General features: G+C 39.6%; 1 protein-coding gene across 5 annotated transcripts in view; it reads left to right on the top strand.

The window, feature by feature from the left end:
• The window catches only part of DYNLT2 (dynein light chain Tctex-type 2), a 16476-nt gene extending 2674 nt beyond the window's left edge, over positions 1 to 13802 (top strand). Inside the window, exons 2-5 of one of the 5 annotated variants that reach the window (XM_039882020.1) lie at positions 5054 to 5260; positions 9725 to 9811; positions 11051 to 11132; positions 12173 to 13802. In XM_039882020.1, the coding sequence (XP_039737954.1) occupies positions 5054 to 5260; positions 9725 to 9811; positions 11051 to 11131 (375 nt within the window). In that variant the 3' untranslated portion in view covers position 11132; positions 12173 to 13802. Of the gene's footprint in view, positions 1 to 5053; positions 5261 to 9724; positions 10002 to 11047; positions 12152 to 12172 lie in introns of those variants that run through there. The other 4 variants (XM_039882008.1, XM_039882000.1, XM_039882013.1 and 1 more) reach the window with 4 other exon arrangements.

The following is a 13802-nucleotide window of genomic DNA, read 5'->3' as shown; positions in this document are numbered from 1 at the left end:
TCTGATAGATGATCAAAACAGCAAATTTGTTTCTGATGAGGGACTTCTTCTGTCAGCCAACATGGAATAACTCCTATGAGAAGCTACTGAAAATAACAAAATATATGAAGCAATTGTTTCCATTGGTTGGATATAAGGCAGGACAGGATAGTTTTCTCTGAGGGAGGAGAAATAGGAAAGGTAAGCCCCAAGATTCCCTTTAACTTACTGAGGAATCCCAGCCCACATCTTATGGAGAGGTCTCCCTTAGTTCAGAAGCATTTGCGAGCCAGAGTAGGTCACAGTGGCATGAGTCTGCAGAATACAGTATTAAGAGACAGCTGTACAAATAGCTGCAGATATCTGCAGAGGATTTTCCTCAAATTTCCAGCATAGCGAACTAGTACATCTGGTGTGAAAACTACCTGTGGCCAAAAAAAGAACCACCCAAAAGGAGCAGAAAAAGGAAACCTCTGACTCACACAAATAAGTTTGTGTTCCCGCCAGTAAGAGTGGAAAGCCATGTAAATCATCGGGCATTGGTTACAGTGCTAAATGTATTATCTCAGTAGTGGGGGGTGGAGGTGGGGGAGGAGTAGCCCTAGACTTAAAGATTTCTCTAGTCTGGCCTATCAAAGCTTAAAAGCAAGCCCCAAGAAGGTAGTAACTGTTTCCAAGTTACTACCTTCTAGAAGAAAGCTCAAGAATGCTTATGGGATTTCAAAAATATACAACAAAAATATATCACAATGTCTGGTGTCCAACTAAATACTAGCAGACCTATAGAAAAGCAGGAAAATACAACCAAGAAACAATAAATACACCCAGAAATGATGCAAAGGTAGAATTACTATAAAAAGACACAAAACTAATTATTATAAAATAGTTATTAGTTTTTATTAAATTAAAGCACCTAAGTAATTAAATTATAGAACATTATTACAATCTATATGTTCAAGTGTGTAGAGAAAAGATTGAGCATTTTAAATCCAAACTGCTACAGATGAAAAATACAATGTCAGAGATGTAAAATACACTGAATGGCATTAACAGCAGATTGGACTGCAAAACAAAGGATTAGTGAACTCATAGACAGCAATAAGAAAACCTGAGGAAAAAATATTAGGAGACATCAACGAGCTACGGGGAAATTTCAGGCAAAAATTTTCAGTCCCCAAGTGAAGAGAGGAAACTGGAAAGTCAAAAAATATTTGAAGAATTAATGAGAAATTTCTAAATTTGAAGAAGCTCTATGAACTTCAAGCAAAAGAAAGAAAATTATGCTGAGACATGTAGTAATTGCTTAAAATCAGTGACATAAAACTAGAGAATCAACTAGGAGAAAAAAATACAAAGGAACAAAGAAGAAATGACAGCAGACCTTTCAGAAAGAATGCAAGCCAAACAAGACATCTTTAAATTTCTGAAAGATACTTGAGGAAAAAAACACCAACCTAGAATTCTATACTCAGTGAAGATAATCTTTCAAAAAACAAAGAGAAAATGAGTTTTTCAGACACATGAAAGCTAAAAGAATTTCTTACCAACAGACCCACACTATCAGAAATGTTAAAGGAAGGCTTTCAAGAGGAATAGCATAGGAGATGTAAATCTAGACAAAGAATAGAAAGCAGTGTGTGAGTGGTAAATACGTTGATAAGTGTACAGATTTTTCTTATTTTTAAATTTACTTTAAGATAAATTACTGATTAAATCCAAAGTAATAACATTGTTGAGTTTATAGCACAAAGACGGGAGGTGGTAGGAGGGGGAGGAAGTATACCATTGCAAAGCACTCATGCAATGTATGAAGTCATTTAATATGATTTGAAGATTAACTGGTAAGTTAAAGATATATACTATTAACCCTAAAACCACTACAGGAAAAGAATAAAGCTAATAAGTTAACAAATGACATGAGATGGAGTCATTAAAAATAATTCAAAAGCATAAAAAATAAAAGGAACAAAGAACAGAACAAATAGAAAAACAAGAAATATGGGTTTAAACAAATGTCAACCCCATTAAATGCAAATGTTATAAACGTCCCAATTAAAATTCAGAGATTAATGGATTGGTTATAAAAACAAAATGAAATGATAAACTGTCTATAAGAAATTTTACTATAAAGGCACAGATTGGTTATAATGAAAAAGATGAAAAAAGATACAATGTGAACACTAATCAAAAATGCTGGAGTGCCTATATTTAATATCGGAGAAAATACATTTCTAAAGAGAATTATGAGAGATGAAGAGGATCATTTTATGATGTTAAGTCAGTTTATCAGAAAGACATAACAAAATCAGCGCTTTGAAAAACAGGAAGCAGAAGGACATACATCGTTTGCTGAAATACATAATTTCAGTTGTGAATTTCAGCACACATCTCAGTAATTCATAGAACAAGCAGACCAACTAGTAAGGATATAAAAGATGAATAATCAGATTTGAACTACTGGACTTCTATAGAATACTTCATGCAATGACAGTTGAATAAATGTTCCTTAGAAGTGCAGATGAAACATGACTAAGATACAAGTCTTGGGACGTAAAACAGGTTCCAATGACTTTAAACAGATTCAGATCATACAAAGTATATTCTCATCACTATGGAATAACATAGAAATCAACAAAAAAAAGAATGAAAAATTGCAAATTGATAAATGACAGACTTCTAAATAACCCATAGGTAAAAGAAGAAAAAAAACACTTTGAATAAAAATTTAAAAAAACATTTCAAAAATTGTTGAATACAGTTAAAGCAGTATGTGGGAGAAATTTATAGCCCTAAATATATTAGAAAGATTTCAAATCTGTATTTCAACCATCAGCTCAAATTAGAAAAAGAGCAAATTAAACTCACAGTAAGCAAAAGAAGGGAGGTAGTAAAAACGGGTAGAAATTAATGAAATGGTAAACTGAAAAACAAAATTAATGAAATCAAAGATGATAGTTTGGAAAGAGTAAAGTTGGCAAACCTCCAGCCCAGAGGCTGGCAAGTGCATTCTGTGGGTCAAATCTGGCTCGCAGCCTATGGTCTAAGAATGGTGTGTGTGTTTGTAAAAGGTTACCTGGAATAGTGAGAGATGGGGGAGGAAGAGAGGGGAAGTGACAAAGACCATATTTTGCCCACAACGCCTAAAATATTTAAAAAACAAAAAGTGCCAACTCTTGTTCAAGCTGGACTAATCAAGTCAAAAGAGACAATAGCACAATGAAATGTAGAAATTTCTTGAAAGACACTTATGGGCTGAATTGTGTGCCCTTAGAATTTGTATGTTGAAACCCTAACCCCCAATACCTCAATGTGAGTGTATGTGGAGATGGTTAGGTTTAAATGAGTCTGTTAAGGAGGGCCCTAATCCAGTCTGACAGTGTCTTCATAAGAGGATGTTAGGACACAGGCACACCAGGGCCAAACATGCCCAGCAGGATGATTCTCCTCAAGTTTTATGTGAAGAGGCAGCAAGAATGTGGCCATCTGCAAGCAAGGGGCCTCCAGAGAAACCTGCTCTTAGCATCTTGGTCTTAGACTTCAGCCTCCAGAACTGTAAGTAAATACATCTCTGTTTAAGGCACCGGGCGTGTGGTCTTTTGTTAGGGCAGCCCTAGCATACTCATAGACACAAACTGCTGTAGAAACATTAGATACCCTGAGTAGCACCTGTATCTATTAAGTAAAATGAATCTGTGCATTAAAGCTGTCCTGTAAAGGAAACTCCAGGCCTAGATGGCTTTTCTGCTGAGTTTCTACCAAATGTGTTCTGGAAATTGGAAAGGAAAGAATTCCCAATTCATCCTATGAGGCCAGCCTTACCCTGCTATCAAACCCGGAGTAATGACAAGAAAACAGAGCAATATTCTTTATGAACATAAATGTAAAAATTCTTAAAATTATGGTAAATTAAATCCAACAATATATAAAGAATAAAATATATGTACTGCACCCAACATAGGAGCACCTAAATATAGGAACCAAATACTAACAGACCTAATGGAAGGAATAGTCGGCAATATAATAGTAGGGGACTTCAGCGCCTGCCCTTACACTGATGGTAGATCAGCCAGACGGAAAATCAACAAGGAAACACCAGCCACAAATGACACGTTAGATTAGATGGAATTAACAGATACATACAAAATATTCTATCCAAAAACTGCAGAATACACGTTCCTCTCAAGTACACCTGGAACATTCTCCAGGATACATCACATGTTAAGCCACAAAACAAGTTTTAATTCAAGAAAAATTAAAATCATAAAGAAGCACCTTTCATACAACAGTGTTATGAAACGTGATTTTATTTTTACAGCAATTACCACTATTTAAATTAGCTTATCCGTTTCCCTGTATGCTTTTTCGTTGTCTCAGTCCTCCCACTAGAATAACTATGAATGCGGAGTCCTTGATTATTAGTTAATACAAGTAGATCAGTGAATTCCTGCTCTTAGTAATGAAGCTCACCACTGTAATTCAGTACCTAGAGCATTTATCCGGACCATATTAGGCACTAAATATTTCCTTAAAGAGTGTTTAATGTCACCATAAATATTGACTGTCAAAAGCATGGGATGATGTATATAACAAATCACATTGTGTTATCTTTTCAACAAGACTTATGACTGTGTTACCTAAATAATTGTATTATTTATTCAAAGATAGGTAAATAAAAGTAAACAACCTGTGGGAAGACAAGAACCACGTTTTCCTAACCTCGGAGTTGGGAGCATGCGCGCTTTCCCTTACGCACCTTGCGCGTCTCCTCGCCGCTCAGCTGCCCTCTCTGGAAGCCGCTCTCGCTTCTCTTTGTTTTGCATCATCTGCCACGGATAGTACGTGCATGCACGTTTGTGTTTGCAGATAACAGATATAGCTCAGAAGCTAGCTAGGTATTCTTTTTTCTTCTTTTACCAAATTGATAGTACGGAGTGTGTCAGCGAACCTGAGATTTATCAACTGCGTTATCATAGAATAGCATTACGGTGGGTTTCCAAACTGTGTCACCGGCTGCTTAAATCTAGCATTTCATTTTACAGTTGGAAAAGTAATCTCGTCGCCCTCTCTCTTTCAGTATGCACAGATTTTAAGAGAAAGACTGAGGGAATCAATTCATGATGTTCAGTATGTGGAGCCTCCATTTGACGATTCAATTGCCGATATAGGTAAAGAATGGAAGAGTGCCCTGGCAAAACTACGATTTGCTAACTCATACAGAATGGAGCCATTGAAAAAGTTCCAAGCTTATTCAGTAGAAGCTAAAGTCCAGCAGCTCCTAAAGGTAGGGTGATAGGTATATATGATAGCAATATCTTAGCTGTTGGTGCTTGATACGCTATATTCAGATTTATGGCAGTATAATTGCCCTGATTGATTTTTTATAGCATTTATCTCAAAGTATGAAAGTACTCTGCAGTCCCGCCAAGTCCTCACATCGATGCCATGAGCCAGGTTCAAGGGAACCTTCTTCTGTTATTTCATTCATTTTTTCATTATCCATAAATTATCTCTCAGTTTCCGTGTTCCTCCCATAATTGGAGGAATGAATAAAAAAAGAACATGTTGACTATGTATATATGTGTGAAAAATTGGTTCCTGCCTATGCTGAAACATCTTAAGAATAGGCAATCCCTAGTTTAGACTTAGGTTGTTTTCTTTTAACAGACTGAGATGTAAAGTTTATTCGAGACAGACATATGTTTCCAGGCTCGTTCAAAAACGTTTCTTCGATTTCCTAAAACTGACACTTTAATACTAACGCAGAGTCATGTGTACTAGTGGCGCCATCTGAAGGCTGCATTGTCCTGATGGAAGGGATGCCCTTCACCATCTTTCCTGATAAAGGACCGAGTTACAGCTTTTTTACTTACAGAAAGTGTGTCGAGGGACCACTTTTTCTGAATCCGTTTTTCACCTTTGGTCCTAGTTCTGGACCCCAGGCACCCGGGAGTTTTCTGTGACCGGATCCCCTTTGCGGCACTCCCCCCAGCCAAATCCTACCCCAGAGGCGTTCCTCGTTTTAAAATTATCGCCCACCCTCCAGCTTACAAGATGCATTTCTGCAGTAACAACTGATGTGAGCTGGCTGTTAGGAAGCAAGCAAACATTTAATTTATTTTGTAAAAATGATTAATACCCCTTTAATTCTTTAAATGAATTCACCTTTATTAATATAGAAGAATAGTTAAGCAACTTACTCTCCAACCTCCCTCCATTATCACAGATATAGGTGCATTTTTAAACCGAACTGTCAGATGATATGGCTTGTGGCTACAGGAAATAAATTAATTGAACTCAATGTAATAAAATAATAATTGATTACCTTCTTCTCAGTTCTGAATATTAATAGGAAGCATTTGTGATGTGAGGGCATACAGTTCTCTGTGAGGGCATCATGTGTCTCTCACTCAGCCCTATCACATAGACTGCGTTCAAATTTATTGAAAATAGTAGGATTTCAAATTGTATTTACATATGATAATTTATAGAATTTCATTGAGCACGATGGGCCTGGAACAGTTTATTGGATATGTAGGCGGATGCTAGGGGTCTTCAAGAAACCAAAGATTTCCCTGGGTTCGAGGAGCACCGAGCATAGTTCTGGGCACAAACAGTATGTACTGGTGGAGCTCATGGCACCATCCTGTGGGAAGTGCTCACGGTTCATTGAAAAAGGGCCCTTAGGTAGCTAAAGCTTGGGGCGTGGTGGGCTGATTCGGAGGAGAGAATGCTTGTGAGTGTCCAAGAGAAAGAGCCACAGCCAAAGGCCTGAGGGAAATAAATACTTCTAGACCTCGTTTTAGATCCAGAAGCATTCTAGAAGGAACCAAAACAGCAACAAGAGAGCCATTTCTTTGGTTTTACAGGCCTATAAAATAGCTGGCAGGAGCCCAAATATTTGTTGCCACTGGAACCCAGATAGTTGGTTACTTTAGCGTTGACCCAAGTCATTTAATCAAAAGCATGTGCTATCTGCTCACTGGATGGTCCAGGACTGCTGATGGTTTGCATGAGAACCCCCCAAACCTGGGCTGCAGACCAATGCCAGTCAGTGGCCTGTCAGGAACCAGGCCGCACAGCAGGAGGTGAGAGGTGGGCAAGTTCACGAAGCTTCATCTGTATTTGCAGCCGCTCCCCAGCGCTGGCATCACCACCTCAGTTCCGCCTGAGAGTATCAGGCATTAGATGCTCACAGGAGCACTGGTCCCCTGGTGCCACAAAGGTTGGGGACCCCTGGTTTGCAGGAAAGTATAGTGCTTTACGGCCCACACCTATCTCCCCACATCCGTACACTAATTCATTAACAAAGGTGATGAAAATTTTTGATTTCCTTGGCATTATCCTGGAGGCCACAGAAATAAGCAATCGGTGGAAAGCCATGGGGAGAGCTGAGGAAGACGGGTCCATGATGCATGCTCTGCGTTCAAGTAACCCTTGCTTTAGGAAAACCCAAATCTGAATTTTAGCAAATATACAGATTTTAAAAAGATTTCTTTCTCCTACATAAGGATTCTAAGAAGCTTTCTTTTAAAATTCCCCTGTGTCTCCCTAAAAACTGTTCGATAGAACAACCTAATAAAAGGAGACTTACAACTTAAAGGTTGGTAATGAAGAGTCACTGAACATAATTTAAAATCCAAAATAAGCTTTCTTTCAAATTGTTATTGAAATAAATTGGTAAGCATTACATTTGTTTAATATTATTTGGTTGGGAACATGTATTTTTTTTTTAAAGTTATATGTATTATTTCGACACATTTTCTACTTGAATTTTTAGAAAATATTTGGTTTTAAAATTAAAAATTTTTTTTTTTTAAAGGAAAGTCTTAAAGATGTCAAATATGACGATAAAGCCTTCTCTCATTTGTCGCTTGAATTAGCAGACCGAATATTGATAGTGGTCAAAGAATTTGGGTACTACCGTTATAAGTTTATTATAAAAGTATTATTTATTCAAAAGGCTGGTCAGGCAATAAATGTAAGTACCCCCATTGATCTAGCATCTATCAATTAGAACTATAAGGTCTCTCCTCTCTAGTGATTTGATATTTATTGGCATATCTCCAAGGCATTGCAAGATCTTGTGCTTGTGGAATGAAATGATAATTTTGTTAAGAATATGTTCTTTCACTGTATGTTATTTGAAAAGTACTAACTTATAAATGACATTTTTCTATTGATAACTTATTAAATTGTATAGCTAGCTTCCTTGATCATACCAGTTTTGACAATTTAATGTCATTTAATAATTAACCAGTAAATTCATTTTAGGCAGTAATGGGTGAAGGTGCTGGGGAAATTACGAAGAATTATAAGACATGGGCCATGATTCTCAAGGAGTTTTTACTCTAGTTGAGAAAATAAAGCGACTCAGTTTAGAGTTTAAGAAAATAAAATAATTTGGGTAGTATAACAGCTTAGGTCTGAGAGTCCAGTTGGCCTAGATATAAATCCTGGCAGCAACACTCATGCTGTGGCCTGGGCAGGGTTTTTTTAATCTATAAAATGGGGAAGATAAAACCTCTTGCTAGAGTTGTTGCGAGTAACTAAATGAGATTATCTGCATTAAAATCCTTAACATAGTCTCAAGCACAGAGTCCTCAATAAACAGCGAGATTATTGTTATTATTTACAAATAAAGATGCAAAACCACTAGGCTATGTAAGTTTCTAGTGAGCTGAGAGTGAATCTGTGGAGCGGGGCACACTCTGCAGGCGTGGAGGAGTGAACTGCGTGTGGAAGCGTGGAGAGGAGGAGGTGGACAGGCAGACAGGTGATTCGCGGGGAGGAGAGAATTGCCACAGGTACTGTGCGTGCACCTGAGTAATGCGGAAGGCCCTTCGAGATGGTGATCAGGGCTCTGGCGAGAGCATTAAGGCAGGGCCAGGTGGTAAGAGTGACCAAGTTGGATTGTCTAGGGGTAGGGAAGGCCCTCTGACAGCTGAAGGGCAAGAAGAAATATGCTGTGCGGAAGATCAGAGGGAACGCCTAAGCAGAACACGGAGGGCAGAGATGCCGACGCGGGTTGGACTTGCTGTGCTCCATTAACACCCGGGGCTTTTTTACGTGGGGGTTTCCTCAGCATTCCACGGAGGCGAGAGCAGACGCCTCTCTAGGGCCTGGCTTGGAAGTTGCACAGTGTCACATTCTTTTGCTCGAAGCAAGTCCCGGTGCCAACTGATATTCAAGGGGTGGAAAATAGACTCAGCCTCTCGATGGGAGAAGCCATAAGTGATCTGTGACCGTTTTAGATGCGCCACAGAAAAGCAGGCCGTAGCCAGATCATGTGTGGCTTCATAAGCGAAGCGCAGGAGTTAGGACTTTGTCTTAACAGCCTCCTGTATGATCAGTGCCATGTCTTCATTTCAAGACACGGTCCTAACAAACTTGTGGTTGAAAATCTTTTAAGGGTGGGAAGAGTAACTGATTCCTTGCGATGGACTGTAACGCGGCAGAGTAGCATTGCATGCAGAACTGCTGGGCGCAAGTTCCAGGGGGCCTCCCGTCCCCTCCCCCGCCTCTCTGCTAAGGTGGGGGTGTTAGAGGACCGCCAGCTGGCAGAAGAGAAGCCAGACCCAGGAAGCATCACTGTTAAATCTTTTCAGGAAAGGGGAAACTGGACAGAGCGTTTTGTAACTATGACTTTCTAAGATACTGATAAATCTTTTAAAAAAAATCAAACGCGTAGATCTTTAAATTCTTAATATGTTCAACCTAAAGTTGATCTTTTTAAAATTCCTTGTAGGTTGCCAGCCGATGGATCTGGGATGTTGCGTGGGACAGCTGGGTCGCAGCCAAACACGAGACGGAGACTTATGTGGCCTTGGCCTTGGTATTTGCTCTGTATTGCGAATAGTTTGTTACATGGAGTAAAGAGTGTTTGCTTCTCAACTTTCCAAAAACACATGAAATTTATAGATTTGCAAACCTCACAGTAGTTTTAATTAGCTATATTTTTATCTTTAATCGAAGCTTGATAACTTATTTTAACAACAAATAAAAGCTGGATTTCTACCTTCGTACTTACTAGTTATCATTTTTATTAACACTCTATTACCCCAAAGTAAAAAAGATATATATGAATATATGATTGCTTAGAGTGGATTATAATATGGGAAAATTATTTATCATTCTTAAATTTAAGAAAATTATAATTTGCTACAGGAAATTATGATATCACCTTATAAAGTATCAAATTAAGCAAATGTTAAGATAGATTTTGGAAAACTTCTAAAGGCAGATGTATTTTGAATGATACTCAAATAGGTCGTGTGCATTCTTTCGAAAAGAATTACCAAGTTTGAAAGAAAAAGTATTAAATACTTCCCTAACTAATACCTCTCCCCAGTCAAACGCTTCCAGATGTGTGGTCTTTCTGTTTGTTAGTCTGATAATTAGGCTCTTTTTAGACGCACAACCCAAGAAAACCCAATACGTTATTTTTTTAAAACAGAGGAAAATTGTATTTCCCAGGCGTTTGATCGCAGATCCAGGCTCTTCGTCTTCTCCTTGCAGACCTCGTTACATTTGCTTAACTTGACAGGATTTAATCACAGTCCCATGACTGGACTGGTCACGATTCACTCCTGGGGGCTGGGGCCGAGCCCACTCCCCGAGGCATATGGCCGTGTGAAACCAGCGGAGCCAGCTGTGAGCGGTAGTCATGTCCACTGCTCTGGCTAGGAGCAGGGGTAGGGCGTGGGGGAGGCAGCTCATAACGCATGTGACAACCCGCGAGGTTTTCATAGTTATAAGCCTCGCGCTGCATAACAGCGTTTGGGTCAGTGACTGACCGCATGCACGTATGGTGGTGGTCCCATGAGACTGTCACAGAGCTGAAAAATTCCGATTGCCCAGTGACGTGGTGGCCATCATAATGGTGTGGCACCACACAGTACAGCTGCCTGCGGTACTCCGTACAGTAATGTGCTGTCCAGGCTTGTGGCCAGGAGTAGCGGGCCACACCTTACAGCCTGGGTATGTGGTAGGCTGGGCACCTAGGTTTGCGAAAGTGCACTCTGATATTCCTACAATGACAAAATCGCATAATGACGCATTTCTCCCGAAGCAGCAGCTGGCTGTTGGGCAGGCAAACTTCGGAGACACTGCAGCGCAGGTCCAGGCCCCCACAGGAAAGCAAATATGGCAATAAAGTGAGTCGCATGAATTTTTGGTTTTCCGGTGCACATAAATGTTGATGCTATACTGTAGTCTACTAAATGTGCAATAGCATTATGTCCAAAAAACCAATGTACTTACCTTTATTAAAAAATGCTTTACTGCTAAAAAATGCTAACATCATCGGAGCCTTCAGCGAGTTGTAATCTTTTAGCTGGTGGAAGATCTTGCTTCAGTGTTGATGAAACCACAGTATCTGTGAAGCGCAACAAAGCGAAGTGCAGTAAAATGAGGTTTGCTCGTAATTAGAACCTGAAACACCGATTCAAACTTAATGGACAGTAAAAATGCCCATTATTGAAGAATCTGTAAACAGGAAGACAGAAAGGTACAAGAGAGTATTTTTTCCACTTATGCATCGTGATGACTTGGTTAATCCAGGATTAATAGTTTCACATGACACAGCATATACATGACGGCTGCAGCCCTAAGAACCTCCAAAACAGGAGTTATTAGTTGCTAACCTTGGCCACAGGAAATAATAGTAATAACAAACCTGTGACATGGTTCACGGTAAGCGATGTACTTCCCTGATGAGCTTGTCAGTAAGATGCACTGCTTCATAGTTGAGTTGACTGCCTTATACATATAATTGTGTATAAAATGAGAATTTCACCTTCCTCCTAAGGTCACTGCTGTATGTGAATTGTTAGGTAATATATAATCGAGCACTTACGCCCAGCACTCGGCATTGCCCTGGAGCACACCAAGTCCTAAAATGTTACCTGTCGTTATTCAGTCCGACATCTCAGAATTACCTTTAGCTCTACCTTTTCTTTTGCCCATACCCCAACCCCCATATATATTTAGTTGTTCAATTTTGTAGATTCTAATTTTTTGAAGTGACTCACAGTTAACTTCAGTCACTATAGAAATCTGAACACCCCCTAACCTGACTCCCGGCTTCTCAGAGCTTTTCACAGTGGGTTATTGGCCTTCCTTCACATGGTTCGTAGAGTTCCTCTCTGTTCCCAGTCTCTCCTCCAGATGTATTTTGACTTTCTGTCCTTAACAGCAACCCGGCTTTTCCGTGACGGAGATGCCCACAGCCCTCTCAGGTGGAAGCTGGTTTCTCTCAGCCCCCATGCCTCAGAGCCGGAGGCAGGGTAGGCAACCCTCTGACCTTCAGAACTACAGCTCCTAGAAATGAATGTCTCTGGATATACAGTCCTTACCTCTGCACGTCACCTTGGTTTGTTCCTTCTCATCATGGGAAGACTTGAGCTACTGAATCACAAGCTCCATCTCCACTCAGCTCCTGCTGCCCTTCTCTGTGACTTCGATATCCCTGTAGCTCATTGCCCAACAAGGCAGCCCTCGGTTCGCACGGTTCTGATACGCACACGTTTTACTCACACTTCGTTAAATAACACCAGCCCCTCGACGACATTGTTCAAATTTCAGTGACCACGATAGATTAACTGTGAGTAATTTCGGAAAGTACAAACTTCACAGCTAGCTCTTCAGTCCACACATCGCTATGTAGATAACATGGCATCTTGATCCTTTTTATCCGTCTGTCATTCATTGGTCACTGCACATCTGTTATTCAGCTCTTCAGTTCTCAACACAGACAACAAAACTTGTAGTTCTGTTGACTCCATGTCTCCCAGTGACAAATCCATGTGATGTTTTTTTAAAAAAATGAACCATTAAAAGAAGGAATTGACCAAAAAAGATGAAAGTGCATCGAAGAAACAAGAAGTGACGATGCTAGAAATGAAGTTGAGTGTGATTAGGGAATTTCAAAATGCGAACGGTGGAGCTGAGGTCAGATGAGAACCCAGCCTGGCTGAAGGTGCTGTAGGAACCATGGGGAGAAAGTCCAGTGCGCAGAAAAGACAAGGTGAACTTGCAGCCACGTAATCAGTTGCTCTCACAACGGAAAGCTGCTGGTGCCAAGAAAGACTTTCTTCTACTTTGGATAGAAGACTCTAATAAAATAAAAATCCCAATCAGTTTGGCTAGCGTTTGGGCCAAAGTGTTCAAGTTGGTTGCCATGTTGAAAGAAAACTAATTACAAAGACCCTGAAAAACAACCTTTACTTCCAGCAAAGCCCAGTTCCATCACTTTGTAAGTCGATGTGAATCGAGTGTTGAGCTATCTAGTAAGCAGCCAGCCCAGACCAGGATGCTGCTGTGAAATCAGATTAGTTCCAGCTGTGATTACTTGTCACAAAAGAACGAAGATGTCCAGAGGAAGTGACACTGATAAAAGTTTCCCTTTAAAAGGGAATTTTTACAACATTGAAAATGCAAAAAATAAAATGTCGGAAATCAATCCAAACCTGGAAAGGCATATGCCGACTTATCAAGGTATAGAAAATGTAAGTTTCAGGATGAGAAGAAGACTAACAGTGCAAACTACTCTTGGTAAAGTTTTTACAAAGAAATAAAACACCAATTCTCAATGTTTCCCATGTTTTAAATAACAGTGTACTAAATAAATGTAAGTTTCACAATAGAAAAAAATTCCATACACATTTATAATTGGCAGTAAGAGAGTTTTTAATGTTTTAACAAAAGTCTTTTTAAAGTCATAGAACAGTCACATTTTTCTTGGTCTGTGAAGTTTGCTTTGGACGATTTGCTCTGGAGTCGCCTGTGCGGTGCTGTGTGGTGACACAAAGCCAGGTCTGTGCGTC

The sequence above is a fragment of the Pteropus medius genome, unplaced genomic scaffold (genome assembly GCF_902729225.1).
Source record: "Pteropus medius unplaced genomic scaffold, Ma_sr-lr_union100, whole genome shotgun sequence".
Classification (NCBI taxonomy): Eukaryota; Metazoa; Chordata; class Mammalia; order Chiroptera; family Pteropodidae; genus Pteropus; species Pteropus medius.
This window is presented reverse-complemented; position numbering and strand designations above follow the sequence as displayed.